Source organism: Rhineura floridana, chromosome 7 (genome assembly GCF_030035675.1).
Source record: "Rhineura floridana isolate rRhiFlo1 chromosome 7, rRhiFlo1.hap2, whole genome shotgun sequence".
Taxonomy (NCBI): Eukaryota; Metazoa; Chordata; class Lepidosauria; order Squamata; family Rhineuridae; genus Rhineura; species Rhineura floridana.
Window position 1 is genome coordinate 149,171,397 of NC_084486.1, and position 19,626 is coordinate 149,191,022.

Below are 19,626 nucleotides of genomic sequence, written 5' to 3' on the forward strand. Positions count from 1 at the left end.
CCATTACTGCGTCTTGTGGGAGCAAATTCCAGCAAGCAAAGAGGCGGAGATTATGTTGTTTTGTTAATAAAGTGCAGCCAAGCTTCCCGTAGCTATTACAGGGGTTGTCTGTTCCGTTTTTATGGTACTATGTATTTCTATTTATGTGTTTAATGCGTTGTAAGTTGCTTTGGATAACAAGCAACTAACAAGCCTAATAAATAATAATAATAACAATAACAATAACAACAACAACAACAATAATAAACATCAGTTAAATTAATTACAGAATAAAGTGCTGAAAGGATGCAGGGAAAAAAAACCCTTAACTATAAAAAAATTAGTGTCGTTTCCAGAATGAAAAAAGTCGGAGCAAATAAACTCAGAACACTGGCATCACTGATAATTGGATGCAAACTGTCCTTTATGAAATTTGTCCTTCAAACTGCAAAGGCCAAACTCTGCACTGGCTTGGAAAAGGGGCTGTTTGCAAAGGCGAGTGTTGTAGGAGCAGGAAAAGGAAAAGGAGATCCAGACAAGGGAAACCTGCCCAGCAAATTCTCATTGAAGCTAACTTAGTTCTGTGGCTGCTCTGACAACATGTTATTTCAAAACAATCGGATGACATTAACCAAAGAAATGACCATATCAGAGTTTGTAGGCTGTTTGTTTATGTAAGACGTTGAACAGATATGTCATGCATGTTATAGTCATTCCCTAATTTACACCAAGGATTACAAAGCATCTTTGTGAGCCTCCCTGTGTGCAGGGGTGGGGAGTGGGGACTAAACTCACCATCTGTAATGATTAAAACAACATTTAAAAAAAATAACCACAGTTATTATTGATATCGTGCCATTTCAATCAGGTTTCAGGCCCGGTTTTGGCACGGAGACGGCCTTGGTCGCCCTGTATGATGACCTTTGTCGGGAGAAAGACAGGGGGAGTGTAACTCTGTTGGTTCTCCTTGACCTCTCAGCGGCTTTCGATACCATTGATCATGGTATTCTTCTGGGTAGACTTGCGGATTTGGGAGTTGGAGGTACTGCTTGGCAGTGGTTCTGTTCCTACCTGGCGGGTCGTCTCCAGAAGGTAGTGCTTGGGGAGCATCGCTCAGCACCCTGGGCTCTCCAATATGGAGTTCGGCAGGGGTCAGTTCTGTCCCCCATGCTCTTTAACATCTATATGAAGCCGCTGGGTGCCGTCATCAGGAGTTTTGGAGTGCGTTGCCAGCAGTATGCTGATGACACACAGCTCTACTTCTCCTGTTCATCTTGTTCAGGTGAGGCTATCAAGGTGCTGAACCGATGTCTGGCTGCGATAATGGACTGGATGAGAGTGAATAAATTGAAGCTCAATCCAGACAAGACTGAGACGCTGTTAACAGGTGGTTCTTCTGACCAGATGGAGGATGTTAAACCTGTTCTGGATGGGGTCGCACTCCCCCTAAAGGAGCAGGTTCGTAGCTTGGGAGTTCTTTTAGAACCATCCCTGTCACTGGGGCCCAGGTAGCCTCGGTGGCACGGAGTGCGTTCTACCAACTTCGGCTGGTGGCCCAGCTACGCCCCTATCTGTACAGGGAAAACCTTGCTTCAGTTGTTCAGTTGTTCTACTGCAATGCACTCTATGTGGGGCTGCCCTTGAAGACGGTTCGGAAACTACAGCTCGTGCAGAATGCAGCGGCCAGACTGATAACTGGGACCAGGCGATCCGAACATATAACACCGATTCTGGCCCGCTTGCACTGGTTGCCTATATGTTTCCGGGCTCGATTCAAGGTGCTGGTTTTAACCTATAAAGCCTTGCACGGCACGGGGCCACAATACCTGATGGAACGTCTCTCCCGATACAAACCTACCCTTATACTCCGCTCAACATCGAAGGCCCTCCTCTGGGTGCCTACTCAGAGAGAAACCCGGAAGGTGACAACAAGAAAAAGGGCCTTCTCAGTGGTGGCCCCCGAACTATGGAATATTCTTCCTGATGCGGTATGCCTGGTGCCAACATTACTATCCTTTCGGCGCCAGGTAAAAACCTTTCTCTTCTCCCAGGCATTTTAGTTTCAGTTTTTTAGCTTTTTAGCATTTTAGTATTTTAGTATTTCAGCTTTTAATATTTAATATGCATTTGTATGTGTATACATATGCTTTAATTTTTGATATCATTAATGTATGTTTAAATTGCTTGATATGTGGTTTTAATTGTATATCAGATGTTTTACTTGTTGTGAACCGCCCAGAGAGCTTCGGCTATGGGGTGGTATATAAATTGAATAAATAAATAAATAAATAAATAAATAATCCATCACCTGGCACTTTCAAGAGTAACATAAGCAAAAACTACAGGTCTCTGCCCTGAGAAGCTTGCAATTTAAAGCTCGAATGTTGAGGGGGGAGTGGAAAGATAACACAGGTTGAGGAAGGAAGGAAGGGAAGAGAGGAGGCAAGGATAACAGGGGATGAGTATGTTGAGAAAAAGCGTGGGGGAAATAACTTAATTCAGGCTATCCTCCAACATACGGTTTGGAAGATGATGAACAAGCTGTGTGCTCACATTTCCCCTCCTTTTCCTGCCTTCATTCTCCCTCCTCCTGGCTTCTCTTTCATTTTCCTGCTTAGCATCAAGAGGTAAAAAACCAGGGTCTTTATTATGTACAAAAGTACTATATTAAAAATAGGTAGGAATTATAGTTGAAAATACAACAGAAATCTTGTGAAAAATTAATATCCAAAAGATGCTTGGAAATATATGATAGAAATTCAAAGCCCAACGTGTTTCAGCTTGTACAACCAAGCCTTCTTCAGGCGACATATAAATTCTCCATCCAACTTTCATAAATAGCTTTGTTATAACTTTTTCCTGCTTAGCATCAACCATAGCTTGCCATGACCTCCAAATCAGAGTACTACAGATAGTGTTTGCTCTCCAAACCAGAAACAAACCATGGGTTAATTTGGTTTGGAAATTCACTTCAAACCCTGTTTTCTGATTACTGGTCTGGAGGATAAGTACAAACCACAGTTGGCAGATTCAAATATCACAGCAAACCATGGCAGCGGAAAGGGAAGCTGGGAGGAAGAAAGAGCACAGGAACCCACAGTGTGCTCACAAATTTGGAGCCTGTACTGGACACAGCCAGCATCAAGAAAGGCAATCTTAGAACAGGGAACGTTCACATCTGTGCTTTGTGTGACGAGCTGCCTAAGGCTGCAAACAAGAAGGTTCCCTGGGTTACAATGCCTGGAATTAATCCCTGTACCACCTCCCAAGGAAACCCGTGGGTTTCTCTCCTGACCTGGTTTGCACTATAGGCTTCCAGGAGAGGCTTGGCCTTTAGCTGGGCTACAGCCAGTCTCCACTATTTGTCTGGCTCTTATACGGGCTTGCTCCATTGTAGGTCTCCTTGCTGGACTACCTGCCTGGTGGATTTCTTCTCCCTTGGGATCCAGTCCTAGGGACCAAAGCCTTCTGCCACCCACCTTACTGGCTCGCTACTGCTGCCAGAAGCTCAGCATCATGATAGAGAGATTTCAATGACCACATTGGGGCAATACCTTTATTGTTGTTGTTGTTATGTGCCTTCAAGTCGATTACAACTTATGGCGACCCTATGAATCAGCGACCTCCAAGAGCATCTGTCATGAACCACCCTGCTCAGATCTTGTAAATTCAGGTCTGTGGCTTCCTTCATGGAATCAATCCATCTCTTGTTTGGCCTTCCTCTTTTTCTACTCCCTGCTGTTTTTCCCAGCATTATGGTCTTTTCTAGTGAATCAGGTCTTCTCATGATGTGTCCAAAGTATGATAACCTCAGTTTCATCATTTTAGCTTCTAGTGACAGTTCTGGTTTAATTTGCTCTAACACCAATTATTTGTCTTTTTCGCAGTACATGGTATGCACAAAGCTCTCCTCCAGCACCACATTTCAAATGAGTTGATTTTTCTCTTATCTGCCTTTTTCACTGTCCAACTTTCACATCCATACATAGAGATCGGGAATACCATTGTCTGAATGATCCTGACTTTAGTGTTCAGTGATACATCTTTGCATTTGAGGACCTTTTCTAGTTCTCACAGCTGCCCTCCCCAGTCCTAGCCTTCTTCTGATTTCTTGACTATTGTCTCCATTTTGATTAATGACTGTGCCAAGGTATTGATAATCCTTGATAAGTTCAATGTCCTCATTGTCAACTGTAAAGTTACATAAATCTTCTGTTGTCATTACTTTAATCTTCTTGACGTTCAGCTGTAGTCCTGCTTTTGTGCTTTCCTCTTGAACTTTCATCAGCATTCGTTTCAAATCATTACTGGTTTCTGCTAAGAGTATGGTATCGTCTGCATATCTTAAATTATTGATGTTTCTCCCTCCAGTTTACACACCTCCTTCATCTTGGCCCAATCCTGCTTTCCGTATGATATGTTCTGCTTATAGATTAAACAAATAGGGTGATAAAATACACCCCTGTCTCACACCCTTTCCGATGGGGAACCAGTCAGTTTCTCCATATTCCGTCCTTACAGTAGCCTCTTGTCCAGAGCATAGGTTGCGCATCAGGACAATCAGATGCTGTGGCACCCCCATTTCTTTTACCGCATTCTTTTATTAGAACAACAAAAATTATTTCAACGAGGTGTGCATAGGAGAACTTCCTGGTAGATTATGCCTCCATGTTAATTGGTAGGAGGGGTGCCATTTAGATTTTCTGCTTCCAGCACACACACACAAAAAGGGCTGTCCTTAATAATGAGCCACAGTTTCCCTAAGTTCAGAAGGGCAGGCCCTTCTCTGTGTCCCAACCTAGAGCAGTGGCAAGGCTGATGGTGAGAAGAGAGGGGTCCTTTTCGGTAGCTGCACCAACAATGTAGGGTCCCTTGCTCCATGAAGCGTGGGTTGCCCTCTCTGTGCCTGCCTTCTGCCAGGTGGTGAAAACATTTTTATCCTGACATTATCTTGCCTATGAAGTGCCTGATGTTTTATTTAATGGATAGTATCTGTGGTCTCTGCCTCTGTTGTATTTTTAAATCGTATTCTAACGATGTATCTTTTAATCAGATGTTACAATTTAAAATTGTTCCAGGCCGCCTGAAGTAGGGGATAGGGTAATGGCAAGAATAGAAAGCCTCCTGGCTGCCATGAATTTGGGAGGGAGGAGGGTGGCTCTCTGCCTCTTGGTCTAATAAAAGCATGGGTTGAAAGGTAAACCCGCACCTTTCTTGATCAATGTGCTGCTGGCAAAGGGTGGAGGCTCATGGTTTCAGGATGCTTCTACTGCATCCTTAAACTGCCCTCCAGCAGGTGAAGACCTTGACACACACAGCTCTGTGGATTACACAATCACACCACCTCACAATAGCAAACCAACCCTTCCTGCATTCCAGGAGGACAAGGGCTCCAGCCTTTAAGATGTGTCAACAAACACCTATTTGCTTTAAAACCCACAAACTATATCCTGCAAGAAGACACCAAGAAATCCTGTTGCCATTTAGAGTATTTAGAAACCCATTTTGCAGTCCAAAGGTTACACCTGCGCAAGTGGTAGGACAGATTACGTACAAAAGGGCGTTAGATTCCTGCAGTAGCTGGGTCAGACCAAAGGACCATCCAGCCCAGCTTCCTGTTCTCACAGTGGCCAACCAGATGCCTCTGGGAAGCCCGCAAGCTGGAACCAACAACAGGTATCCAGAGGCACACGGCTTCCAACGTCTGGTGCAAACGTTATGGCTAAAAATATTTGCATATTCCCCATTATAAACTCCTTTCAGTTTGATCCTATATCTCTCGTTTAATCCTCATCAGAATTGGCTGTGGACACCATGTCCAAGTGCCTGGACTCCGTAAGTGAATGGATGGGTAGGAATAGGCTGAAACTGAAACCCGACAAGACTGAGGTGTTGCTCGTGGGGGACAAGAGAAGGTTGGGAGATATGGACCTGGTGTTTAATGGGGTAAAATTGCCCCTGCAAGACCAGGTCCGCAGCCTTGGGGTCATCCTTGACTCCCAGCTGTCCATGGAGGCTCAGGTTTTGGCAGTGAGCCGGGCGGCTTGGTATCAACTTCATCTGATACGGAGGCTGCAACCCTACCTTCCTGCCCATCTGCTCCCACGGGTGATACATGCTCTGGTCTCCTCCTGCTTAGACTACTGCAATGCGCTCTACGTGGGGTTACCCTTGAAAACGGTCCGGAAATTACAGCTGATACAGAATGCGGCAGCACGGTTGATTAAGAACAGCCATCGCCGTGATCATATCACTCCGGTGTTAATAGATCTACACTGGTTACCAGTTGTCTACCAGGCCCAATTCAAGGTGTTGGTGCTGACCTTTAAAGTCCTATACGGTTTCGGCCCAGTTTATCTAAAGGAGCGCCTCCAGCATCACCAATTATGCCGCCCGACAAGATCAGCCTCACAAGACCTTCTCTCGGTCCCACCAATTAAAACAGCTAGGCTGGTGCGGACCAGAGAGAGGGCATTTTCGATTGTGGCCCCCACCCTCTGGAATTCCCTTCCTTTCGATCTTCGTCACGCCCCCTCCCTGATAAGTTTCCGCTGGGCCTTGCAGACCTGGCTGTTCAGGCAGGCCTATGGGATTTCTGGGATGGGTTAGCTTTTAATACTGTTTAGCTTAATTATTGAATGTGGTTTTTGGTTTTATATTGTATTTTATTATGTCAGTGTACGTCACCTAGAGTGACTGTTAATTCGGCCAGATAGGCGACTCATAAATAAAATTTTATTTTTATTATATTATTATATATCCTAACAACTGGAAAAGGCAGATTAAAGGACATTTATTTATGTACTAAAATGTTTATAAGCCACACTTTCATAAAAGTCCATCAAGGCGGCTTACGACATTACAAAATCAAAAACCAATTAAAAACCATTATTAAAAACAATAATAAAAGCATCAACAAATGCTGCCTTGGGTGGAAAAAAATCATGTTAAAAGGCCTGTCTTAAAAGTTCAGTTTTCAAGAGATGCCTGAAAGACATGGGGGGGGGGGGCTGTTCTATGCTGAACCATTTTCTGTGGCTCCCAAATGTTCACCTAACATAAAACATTAAGAGCAGCTGTGCTATGATCCAATTGATGGTTTAACTATAGAAGAAGGCAACATTGGTCGTACTGGTTTAGATCAAGGATCTATCTAGTCAAGGACCCCAATATCCAGACCACAAATAGGGCATGACAGTGACAGTCACACACACCCCTTGGGCTCCTTCACCAGTTATTCAGAGGTAGAGTACCTCTGAACATGGAGGTCCAGTTAACTATCTGGCCAATGGCTCACTAGATCATTGTTCTTACTCCCACCGCAGGCAAATTTTGCCTACCTGCCCTCTCCTCTAGATTCCAGTGCAGCTCCCTGGCCCTGTCAACGACCTCTATGGTCAGCCAAATATGGCCTCTTGCCAGCACCTTCAAAGGGCAAGCTACAGTGGCAAAGACCCAGAAGGAGGTGTATTTGGTGGCCGCTCCCCAGAATTTTATTGAAAGAGTTGTGTATTTCTCTCAACAAAAATATAGTAGACAGGAGTGAGCAAAAGGGTTCTTTCAAAAGCATCTCAGAAAAAAAGGCAGACAATTTTCTCCTTTGAGAAAGGCTCTCCGCTGCCCTGTTCTTGCCCAGCTCAATTTATTTCACAGGGGTTTGAACAGGAGAACTCCTCATGAGTTGTGTCCCATGTGCTGGGCTTGAGCAAAAGTATGGACTAAATCAGGGGTTGCTAACCCATTGCCCAAGGGTGTCATGGCACCCATGAAAGCCTTTAGTGGTGCCTCCAGCAGGTAGCCCAGAATCTGAGTTTTTGTTTTTTTAAAAAGTAAGTCTTTAGCCATCACAGAAACAGAGTTATGGAGCAAAATGTGCAGGTACTCTTCTACGCAATTTATGGAAATGAGCCAGCCTGGTTCCTCCTGTTTCTCCGTATTATTAGCCAAGTGAAGTCAGACCAAGTGAGTTGTTTGGACTCCAAGCAACAGAAATCCCTGAGGTCCTAAAGAGCGGCTGTTTTGCTCTCCCTTTTAGTGCACTTTTCCTGCTTCTGTCTTTTTTTCTAGTCCTTGGAGTCTCCATGGGAAAGAGTCAGGATGGTGACCTAGACAGGGTGCCTGCATGTGGATCCAAGTCACTTCTCAGCTATGAAGTGTGGCCCTGAGCAAGAGGAGTCTCTCTCTCTCTCTCTCTGTAGTCAAGCTACAAGCTACAAGAGGAGATCAAGCTGCAAGAAAGAGATCTAAAGAGTCAGAGGGATCTATGTTTGCTATGAATGAGCTGCGGACCTGAATCACATTGTGCGATGAGCGAAATCAGAACAGCCTCTAAATTCTTGAATGAATTTGTGCAAAAGAGCTCATTAGCTGGGGATAAGGCATTTCCCTCCCACCCTTAACCAGGAAATGCTCTTAGACCTCATCCTAAAAGGAAGGAAACCTGTCCAGCACTGTTAAAAGATGTACCTGGGAACTGAAACTCACAGCCTTACTGAATACAAACAAAGCAAATCAGGATCATGGGTCATTGTAACAGTCTGTAACCCGTAGTACACATATCCAGGGTGGTTTTTCCCCCGTTTCGTATCTCACTATGGTCTTCAGTCACACTGGTTCTGTAGGTTTTATAGAGCTTCAGAAACCTGCAAAACCTATTTGACCAGTGAGCATAAAGGGCAAGAAAAACATGTTGTGCATCAGTCAACGATAGTTCATAAATATGTTCAGCTATCTGAAAAATTGTATATCACCAAAGAAATGTAACCACAGGAAATGGCTTAATGCTAAAAGACATCTGTCTACACAAAGAGGCTGCAGGACCTTACACAAATAAGTAAGCTATAAAGCTGAGAGTCGGCTGCCTTTCCACTCCGGTAAATAAAAAGTCCCTCTGTGGCTTGGAAGGTGACATGAGAATATGCTCTTGTGATTCTCCTACAATTCTCCTGTTAGTTGCAGTGGGGGCTGCACAGGGCACCTTCTTGGTGGACTGTGCCCAAAGTCCTTTGGCTATTGTCAGGTATTCCCAAACTACAAGCTCTGCTTCCCTTTAAAGATTATTTATTTATTTATTTATTTATTATTTGATTTATATCCCGCCCTTCCTCCCAGTAGGAGCCCAGGGCGGCAAACAAAAGCACTAAAAACACTTTAAAACATCATAAAAACAGACTTTAAAATACATTAAAACAAACAACTTAAAAAAAAATTTTTTTTAAAAGCTTAAAAAACATCTTAAATAAAAAGGGTTAAAAACACATTGTTTAGGGGGGAAAGTTTTTTTTTTTAAAAAAGTATATTAAAAAGCAATTCCAACACAGACGCAGACTGTAAATAGCCCACAGAGCTCGCCTTTATCACCTTGCTGAATGTGAGACAGAGGCCCGGCCTTCACAAACTACCCTTTCAAACCCACAGATTATATTTATATCCCAGTGTTTTTCCAGGAATTTCTCACCAGTGCAGTTGTGCTGGATCAGATACTCCAGACATGGCTATAGTGGAGGAATGCAAGCAAGGCAGATGAAAGCTTTTTATCAGAGCATCATCCTTGAAACATGCTCTACACGTCTGTCTGGTAATTAAGGCCGGTGGACACATCAACAAAATAAGCCCAAAGGTTAGGACTGAGGCAAAACTCCCCCATTTTTTGTGAATGTTTTTGTCAGTGTCAAAAAAACCCTTCCCCTTTGTGATGATTTTTCAATGCTTCTGGCAAAAATGCTCACATTCATTTGAATTGCCCCTCACTTGCCCTCACTCAATTGCCTTCAGTGACCCAGCCAAGAGTAATGGGTTATGATTTCATTTACTGACATGCTGTGGCCTCATCAGATCAGATAAACAACTGTGATGTCATTCCATTCAATACACAATTCCTAACTGGATAGAAATGGACATGTGACTAATTCAGAAAGAAGGACCAGATTGGGGTGGGGAAGATGAATAGTGTAACAGGCCTATGCAGTTGTTTAATTCTTTTTGTTAGGTAACCAGTCATTTTAATGATTGTTTGGTACTGTTTTTAATAGTCTTTATGTTGTTATATTGCTATACACCAACCTGATATTTTATGAGAGGGTGGCATAATAAATACTTTTATAAATAAATAAGCAAGCATCAACAATGGAGACAAACAGTTTCTTGGGCAGGGGGGGGAGTGTCTTCAAGAAACATTTCTACTTTGCTGAAATTGCTAGCATCGACCACAAAATCTAAACCGTCAAATTATTCAGCATCACACTAATTGGCATCAACAACAAAGATGCTAGCTTACTGCAAGGCCCCCCGTAAGCAGCTAAAATTGGCTTCCCTTGAGGTATTCAGCAACTTTGCTGGTTCTCAAAAATCCCAGTTCTTAGTTACAAACAGCACAGACACCACAGTAAACTAGTACAAAACTGCAGGAACCAGTGCCATATAATCATATATACCTGTCATGATAGCAAGGCAAGGCGAGGCAAGGCGAGGCAAGGAGAGGGGAGGGGAGGGGAGGAGAGGGGAGGGGAGGGGAGAGGAGCCAGTGGACTATAAGGGCTCACATTTTTGGCTTGGGGATGGGGGCAGCCCAGGTTCAGATCCTGTTACCTAATGCTTGCCCTACTGTGTGGTTTCAGGAAAGTCACACTCTCTCTCCCTCAGCCCATCAAAAGCCAAGGGACAGAGTTTGACAATTTTGTTCTAGAGAGGGAGATGAGCCCAAGGCTTCCTTTGAATCTGGAAGTTCCCTGGCCCCAAAGTTCAGCTGAAGCCTGGAATTTGCTGGAGCTGGAAGGGGAAGGGAGAGTCACATGGGCTTAGCATGTCTCTGAGCAGCCAACAGGCAAAGAGGTAGGGAGAGCCAGTGCAACTATCTCCCATCTCCGTCTCCATCCTGGAGGGGGAAGACACAGATGCTTCCACGACCGACACATACTCTGAGCTTGGAGTGCCTGAATGTAAAGAGACAGAATAAGGTGACCTGCCTGTGTCTTCTGCCTTCAGCTTGCAGCCCAGAGCAAAATTCCTCTTCCCAGCTTCAAGCCAAGAGCTGGAGGGAGGAGCAGGTTGTTTCCCTCTGACATCATGCTGCACTTCACCAGTATAGCACAAGGCCAGAGGAAAGACCCTGCCCATTAGGTGAGGAGGATCCCAGCAACACAGACTTTTCGGTTGGCTGGAAAGGCTAGCCAAAATCTGTCAGCCCCGGCACAGGGATATTATGAGGACAAAGCAGCCCAGCCTCATGTGCGGCACCCTGAGTTCCTAAGACTTCCAGATGACCAGCTTGCAAAACTTACTTCATCATTATCTTCCTTCTCTTCATCGTCAGACTCAGCACTATCGTCCAGTGGATCTTCTACCAGAAAACAAGATGAAACATAAGAGAAAATGAGCACAGCTGTTTGCTTCCAGTTCATCACCAGCTTTAATCAGTGTGTTTCCCCAAAACACACACAAGCACACACACACCCCTTTTCTAACACTGACAGAACCTTACTGATGTTCTCTTTGGGCATGATCCAGAGAGGACGTTTTCTTGTGCAAGCCCTAATGAAATTAGTGCTGTCCCAAAATATTCAGCCCAGCAATTTTCAACATTTTGGAGTGGAGGGGGCTTAAAATGAGCCCAGAAGAGCTTTGCAATCTACGGGGGTTGGGCAAAATTGTGGCTTCAGATGCTGGTTGTTGTTATATGCCTTCAAGTCAATTACGACTTATGGCGACCCTATGAATCTTTTCTGGATGTATTCATAGGGTTTTCATGGTAAGAGATATTCAGAGGTGGTTTACCATTGCCTTCCTCTAAGCCTACGGCACCCGGTATCCCCAGGCAGTCTCCCCATCCAAGTACTAACCAGGCCTGACCCTGCTTAACTTCCGAGATCAGATGAGATTGGGCATGTTTAGGGTAGTATGGCTGTAGATGGTAGAGATGAGGCGACAGGCAGATGCAGTCTCTCTCTTGCAGAAAAAAAGCTTTGCCCCTGCTCTAGCAGCGGAAGAACTGCAGTGAGTAGCAGCCTGGTGACAGTCCTCCAGGAATGGCAGGAGGAGGCAGAGGACAGCTTTTTAAGAAACCAAGGATGCTCCTGGGAACGCTGCCAAGCTACTGCCTATTGCCCAAAGCTTTTCTAGGTAAAAGAAACATGGCACCTTCCTCTGCCTGCTCGTGGTCACAGCAAGTCCCCTTGCTTACCATTCTCTTTTACACAACTCTTTAAATGTAAAAATAACACGGAGTCTTGTGGTACCTCAAAAGATAAACACATATATTATGGCAAAAGCTATGGTGGATTAGATCCCATTTCATCAGATGCATTAAGTGTTATCCTAAGTCGCGCTATACACACACACACATGCACACTCACACACAGAGTTTGCTGAGGGGTGAGGAGAATGTAACCAGCAGTGCTTACAGACAGCCCCCTCACCTAAAACAGTAAGCAGTTACTCCCTAACTACAAGAAGACACATAATATGAACAAACCCAGAGGCCAACTGTCCACATCACTACTTAGGAAACACTACTACAAGACCTCATAAAACCAGCCTCAACATCAGGGGTTCATTCACTGGCTCATCTTCCAGGAGGATTAACGCCATCACCTTCCAGCAATGCCCTTCTGCATTCTACATACAGGAAACAGGTCAGTCTCCATGCTAAAGGATAAACCGACATGAATCTGACATAAGGAGGGTCAATATTCAGTGGGAGAACATTTTGACCTCCCTGACCACTCTGTTACTGACCTTAATGTGGCCATTCTTGAGCAAAGAAATTTTAAAGGAAGACACTAGAATGAAATTGCTAAATGATTACTTCTTACAAAGTTCCCTTATACCACCTATGGCGCAAATCAAAATAATGGGTTTTTATCCCACTACAGGTGTTAATTAACTTACTGCTGCCAGGGTGTTTTATCATCAGCACTGTTTTGTGAATGGTGAAACACTACAGAGATAAAATTACCACGCTTAGCGCACTGATCTGGAAGAAAGTCCACCTGAAATCAGAGGGACTTATTTATGAGCAGTTAGTGAAGCTGTATGGTGGCAATCGTAAGTGTAGTTACTTGGAAATAAGCTCCAACGATCTCAGTGGAGTTGACCTTCAAGAGAACAGGCTTAGGAAAAGGCTGCCAGGCTGCAATCCTAAGCATGCATATCAGGAAATCAGTCCGACTGAAATCAGTGTGCTTTATTTCTATGTAAACATGGTTACCATTGCAAAGGCCGTGTGAGTTGACCCTAGAACACTGATGCTCCCCCTCTGAAACCTCCAAGCCTGCCTCCACTTCTTGTTGTCCCTTCCCTTGGGGCAATAAAAGCAATTTAAAAAGCTTTTTTTTTTCTTGGTTAAAGATTTGTAGTCCAGATGCAACCGTATGTCCCTCTGACCTGACCTGATTTAAGCTGCTTGATAATAAACTCAATTTGCTGGATCATATCAGCATTTCCTTCCTCGATGTAGCACCGTAGAATGTCTTCCATTTCCTGGATGGGTTGGAAAAGAGAGCTGTGTCAGTGGTTCATACAGGTGACCTCAGCACAGGGTCATCTCACTGGCAATGCACATGGTTTGTTTAGCTACTGAAAGGAGCATCACGGTGGAAGAGCTGCAGACGTCCTGTCCTGTCCATCAGGAAGGACAGTGGTTCACTATGAGGGGGAAAAGCCTTCCACAGCAGACCTATTTCTGACACCTAAACCAAACAGGATTAATTAAGACCGTCTCCCTGGACTGAAGCATTGCAAGAACAGGAGAGATATTGTGATTTGGTGGACAAGGCAACACACACATATCCGAAGCCTGACTCCTGGCCTCATTTCCCCACCTGAACAACGGGAAATCATAATATGCTTGTCGAGTAAGACGGAAGTGATATGGGCGTATTTTACCTGCCTTGGTCCTTTATGGCAATGGAGACTATAATCATAATTGAAAACAAACAAACTGTGCACTGATTATGGAGAGACTATCTGATGTTCAACCCTCCTAGCAGACAACAGGCAAGGAAAAACAGCAATTAAATTATGGGATGGGTGGGTATATACTGGATAACAACTAGAAAGCAGGACGCAAGATACATAAAGATGTCCTAAAAACACACATATTTTAACTAGCAGCAATTGGCTTAGTTGACTGTCCACTCTGAATTTGTTCTATGCAAATGATGGACACTTTGTCTCACTGCAAGCCCTTTCACCAGGAAGTGCCAGCTTAACAGTATTGCTCAATACAAAGATCTATGGTTCCCAGCCCAATCTTTTTCATTATCACTTTGCTTGTGAGTCATAAGGGAATAACAGATCATTCCCGTCCTCAGAAGTGACTCCTTTAACTATTTTATTAGCCAAGAATTGATTAAAAGAGAGAGAGAGAAACATAAGAGACTACATTCCCTCATCGAGCCAACAGCATGTGCCTTCTGAAACGGTCGATTGCCCTGTTTGACATTTCTTTCCTTTTAATGTAATGTTTATCCTACGGAACAGAAGCTGCAGTGTTATTAATTTCACTTGTCCAAATTGTGAATTATAGTTTTCTGGCTTCTTAAACATAGTTTTATGCTGTTATTTGTACATCCTGTTATCCTGTATGTTTGGTAACAAAAACTCTCAAATAAATGTGGTTTATACAAGAGGACTGGCCGGCACTCAAGGCTATGGAACGCTTCTCAAAGTCTTCCATGTCTTGCACAAGCCAAACTGGAACAGTACCAAAGTCATCATTCATTGGCGATCACTCGTGGCCGAGTAAGATAGTCTTTCAAGATAAGGTCTTTAACAGTGGGTCCGTAAGTGACTGTGGAGGCCAATTCTGTCCACACAGCCTGCCACAGTGAGGACATCGGTTTCCAGGTGGAAGACAGTCACGATAAGGATTTGTTTGATGTGCCCTCTGCTTAGCTTATTTGTCCCTTTCACCCTGTATTCGTGCTTCTTCAAATCCACAGCACCTTTGATAATAGTCGACCTCCAATTGGGACATTCATGGGCCAAGACTTCCCAGTTCTCAATGTTCATGTTGCATTTTTTTAGATTCACTTTAAGAACACCTTTAAACCTCTTTTGCTGTCCACCGATATTCCATTTTCTATCCTTAAGTTGGGAGTAAAGTAGCTGCTTTGGAGGACGGTGATCAGGCATTCAAGCAACGTGGCCGGTCCAGTGAAATTGATGTTGAACGATCATTGTTTCAACACTGGTAGTCTTTGCTTCTTCCAATACGTTAACATTAGTCCGCCTATCTTCCCAAGTAATTTGCAGAATTTTCCGGAGGCAGCGTTGGTGGAATCTTTCAAGAAGTTGGGAGTGGCATTTATAGATGGTCAATGTTTCACAGGTGTACGGTAAGGTCGGTAGTACAATGGCTTTGTAAATAAGCATTTTGGTCTCCCTGAGAATATCCCGATCCTCGAACACTCTAAGCTTCATTCAGGAGAATGCGGCACTCGCAGAGCTCAGACGATGTTGAATTTCAGCATTGATGTCAGCTTTTACAGAGAGATGGCTGCCAAGATAGGGGAAGTGATCAACGTTCTCCAGCGTCACACCATTAAGCTAGATTGATGGTGCTACAAAGGGACTAGTTTGCACCTGTTGATGAAGCACTTTGTTTTTTTTTAATAATAAGTGAGAGCTCAAGCTTTCCATATGCTTCTGCAAAGACATTTAGGATAGTTTGAAAAGTACCTGTATTAGGACTAACTAAACGTCACTGAGTAGAAAACTACATTTCAGGCTTCACAGAAGCCATGAAGCTCGCTGGATGACCTTGGGCCAGTCACCAACTCTCAGCCTAACCTACCTTACAGGGGCTGTTGTGAGACTAATATTGAGCTCCTTGGAGGAAAGGTGGGATATAAATGCAATTAAGCCTCATCAGGAAAACCCCTTAAAACCTAGTTGACTTCAGTAGGTCCTAAATACAGGTATTATTATGATGCTGTTTCCTGTTTGTCCATGGGGGTGGTGGTGGAGGAAATGCAAACATGTCTGCCTGCATTTTTTGCCTATTAGAAGTTGCCCAGCTAGTAATAAGATTCTCTTCCTAGTCAAGGACGTCAAAGCTTCTCCTGGGGGGGATTCTTCAGCCTAACAGAATTGCAAACCTTTCCTCAAGTGATACAGGATGAGTTGATGATGACTGGCAATTTAAAAACAAAGCCATTTGAGCCATCAGTTTGAAGACACCACAGCAGGGTTTTTAGAGATAGCTTTTTAGAATAGGCAAGAGAAGATAAGAATCGCAGGCAAGAACACAAGCATCCGTCAGGTTTATACTTAAACTGATGTCACATAATGGCACAGAGTGAGAGGCAGTACAAATCAGGACAGACACCAGCTTTTGTTTGGCTGTTTGGTATTGTTATCTTTCTCCAAAACACAGCAGCATCTCTGAAGCAGCCAATTCATCACCTCATAGCCGGCTGCCTCCCTCACAATGCCCTGCAATTCCATTAAGGCCCTAATTTATCACAGATGACTTCTTAAGAGGGGTGAAACTGATTTGGCCTGGACCATTCTATGACCTTGAAAATGCAACTTAGGAAGCAGCTGGCAAAAATCCGCTTTGGCCCAAGCCTACAGGTCTTTCTTCATTGTCCTCAGCTGATTGAGAAACAACTGGCTCAAATCCAAAGTGCACAGAACCTCAGAGTATGGAGTATCAACACTGCTGATGGGCCTCAGGCTTTGAGGTCATGGAGTGTGTTCAAGAGAGGAACAGAATGCACATTGTGTTGTCATTTCACCATGCATTTACAGAAGGAACTACCGCCCCTGGGAAGGCCCATATAACGGGGTGTAGTTTTTTCCTCCTAAATTTGTGCCTTTCTAAGGCTACACTCTGATACATTCGTACTTAAGAGAAAGTCCCAATGAAGTCCCCAGGACTCTGTACTGAGTAAACAGAAAATGAAATGGACTGCCTTCAAGTCGATTCCGACTTATGGAGACCCTATGAATAGGCTTTTCATGGTAAGCGGTATTCACAGATGGTTTAGCATTGCCTTCCTCTGAGGCTGAGAGGCAGTGACTGGCCCAAAGTCACCCAGTGAGCTTCGTGGCTGTGTGGAGAGTCAAACCCTGGTCTCCCGGGTCGTAGTCCAATACTCTAACCACTACGCCACACTGGCTGTCGAGTAAACAGAAGAGAGCTGTTAATTTTCAGTGGATGATCCACCTGCAGTTCTGATCAATCCAAGGGAACCAAATTCCCAAAGGCATCTGGTAGGCCACTGTGAGAACTAGAGGGGCCTTTGATCTCATCAAATAGAGCTCTTCTGAATGTTTAAGGGACAAGGTAGACAGCTCTAGGATTTGGAGTAAGTGCTTCAGTCCTTCAGGACAGACAGATTTGTCTTGAGTGCATATAATGAGCTGGGAGTGAGTATCCATTCCTAGTATGAGATGTGGAAAGAGAGGACTTAATCATGCTGGGAGTAAATTTCAAAGCACTGATGAAATCTAAACCAAGTAGTTGCCATGGAAATGAGTATTGGGGTGTGTACGCTAGGTGGTGCTATAGCCCACCTGAGGGCATGCTACCTGGGCAAAATGAGCCCCCTTAAAACGTTCACCACAGAGTATGTAATCTCATCACGGAGGAACACTTTCCATGCTACTAGGCAAGCGGCATGCTTGTGTGAGCATGACTGTACAAGGAGGCCTGAGAGCTATAAACAGCTCTAGAAACCAAGTATCCCACTGAGGCATGAGACCTTTTCAAGACATGTCTCATATTACTGCTCATGAAAAATACAATTTAAAAACCAAATATAACAACTGAAAAGGCAGCAATTTTAGAAAAGTGGGTTTCAAATAGCAGCTTCCAGTCATTTGACCCCTTAATTTTGTTCTGTGTGTAGAGGAAACAAATTTATTAAATTTATACCACGCCTTTCCTCCCAAAAGGAGCCCATGGCAGCAATCACAGCCCAGTCTCTCTCACCATGGCTCGAGCTTCCTCTCGTATGGATGGGATAGCAAGGATGCTATAAAGTGCCCCATTCACGTACGGATGTATCTACAAAAGAAGAGAATAGTAACGGATAAGCCCATTTTTCACCATCTGAGACCATCGCCTCTCTCACACTCCTCCACTCCTCCTGCTGTCCTATCTCCCTCTCGAGAATTATATGTTCCACAATGCCTTTCCTATCCCACCCTTCGCCTCCATTGATTCTCCCCTAGCTCACTATGAAGCATACCAGCTAAGACTGCAATGTACGAAGTCCCCAGGTTGGATTTCACCTCCACCATGAACTCGGGAGGAGACCTTGGGCAAGCCAGCATCTCTCAGTCTCTACCCTGATGTGCAATATGGGGGCCAAAAGCCTAACCTGCCTTATAGGGGCATAGTAAGGATGCATGAGATAACAATACGAAACCCGCTGAACACATTGTTTACCTTAATTATGAGATGTTCTACTCAAGTGGTCTCAAAGAAGTTTACATAAAGCAGCTAACAAGTCATAAAAGCTACCATAAAGATAACAATGTAAAAGAAATCGTCTTTCCTGCCTCAATTCAACACATTGATCCTTATCTACAATGCCTTAAATGGCCTGGGACTAGGATACCTAAAGGACTGTCGCTACCATTTGAGTCTTTCCGTCCACTCGGGAGGCCCTTCTGCTGTGTGTCCTGCTACCATCTGGGGTGCAGATGGTGGGAATGCAGGATACGGCCTTTCCACTGCTGAACCCAGGCAGAGGAATTCTTTGCCCCAGGAGAGTCGCCTGGCCCCTTCTCTGTAGGAACTGTAGCACCAATTAAATATTTTTCTATCCTGGCAGGCCTTTCAACAGAAGAATTTATTATGGTGGGTGTCCCCTGGTTTTTGTCTACTGACTTCTGCTTTCATCTATCAAGAACATAAAAGCCATCCTGCTGGAACAGGCGAAAGGCCCATGTAATCCAGCATCCAACCAGGTGCTTCTGGAAAGCCAATAAGGAAGGCATGAGTGCAACAGGACTCTCCCTACTTGTGGTCTCCAGCAATTAGTATTCAGAGGCCTCCAAATACTGGAGGCAGTGGTACGCTGTCATCATGGCTGGTAGCCACCGAGAACCTTATCTTTCATGAATTTGTCCAAACCCCTTGTAAAGCCTTGCTCCTTCTCAGCTTTTATGTTCTGTATGACTGATTTTAAATTGTTGGTGTAGCTGCCTTGGGTGTTTTATTTTAAAATGGAAAGGTGGCATATAAATGTTTTATTAAACTGATACATGAACAAGCAGTGTTGGGAAGCAACGTAAGCCTACTCCCCGTAAGGTTCAGCGCAGGAGACGGGCGAGGTAGATGGACTACCACTAGACCTCCTTCCTGGGAAAGAATATTCCACAGGTCCAGCGCTTAGAAAGCCCTGCTCCTACTGGATGATAACACAGCATCCAAAAAACCTACATTTATTTATTTATTAAGAATATTGTTATGCTGCCTGCTCTAAAATCTTAGTGCAGCCTTTCCCAACTAGTGGGCCACCAGATGTTGTTGGACCACAATTCCCATCTTTCCTGACCATTGGCAATGCTGGCTGAGGCTGATGGGAGTTGTGGTCCAACAACATCTGGTGGCACACTAGTTGGGAAAGGCTGTCTTAGTGTGTTTGGGGTTGGCTTCTAAGGGAGCAGATATTTGTTGAGATATTCAGGACC

At 44.2% G+C, this 19,626-nt stretch overlaps 1 protein-coding gene and 1 pseudogene across 2 annotated transcripts in view; both read right to left on the reverse strand.

Moving 5' to 3' along the window:
* The window catches only part of ARMC9 (armadillo repeat containing 9), a 141,348-nt gene that overhangs the window by 35,655 nt on the left and 86,067 nt on the right, over nucleotides 1-19,626 (reverse strand). For both annotated transcript variants that reach the window (XM_061637543.1, XM_061637544.1), the window contains exons 17-19: nucleotides 17,918-17,992; nucleotides 13,365-13,455; nucleotides 11,259-11,317 (exon numbers count right to left, since the gene is read on the reverse strand). In XM_061637543.1, coding sequence (XP_061493527.1) covers nucleotides 11,259-11,317; nucleotides 13,365-13,455; nucleotides 17,918-17,992 — 225 coding nt within the window. The remainder of the gene's footprint in view (nucleotides 1-11,258; nucleotides 11,318-13,364; nucleotides 13,456-17,917; nucleotides 17,993-19,626) is intronic.
* On the reverse strand, nucleotides 11,767-11,886 carry LOC133389809 (5S ribosomal RNA; annotated as a pseudogene).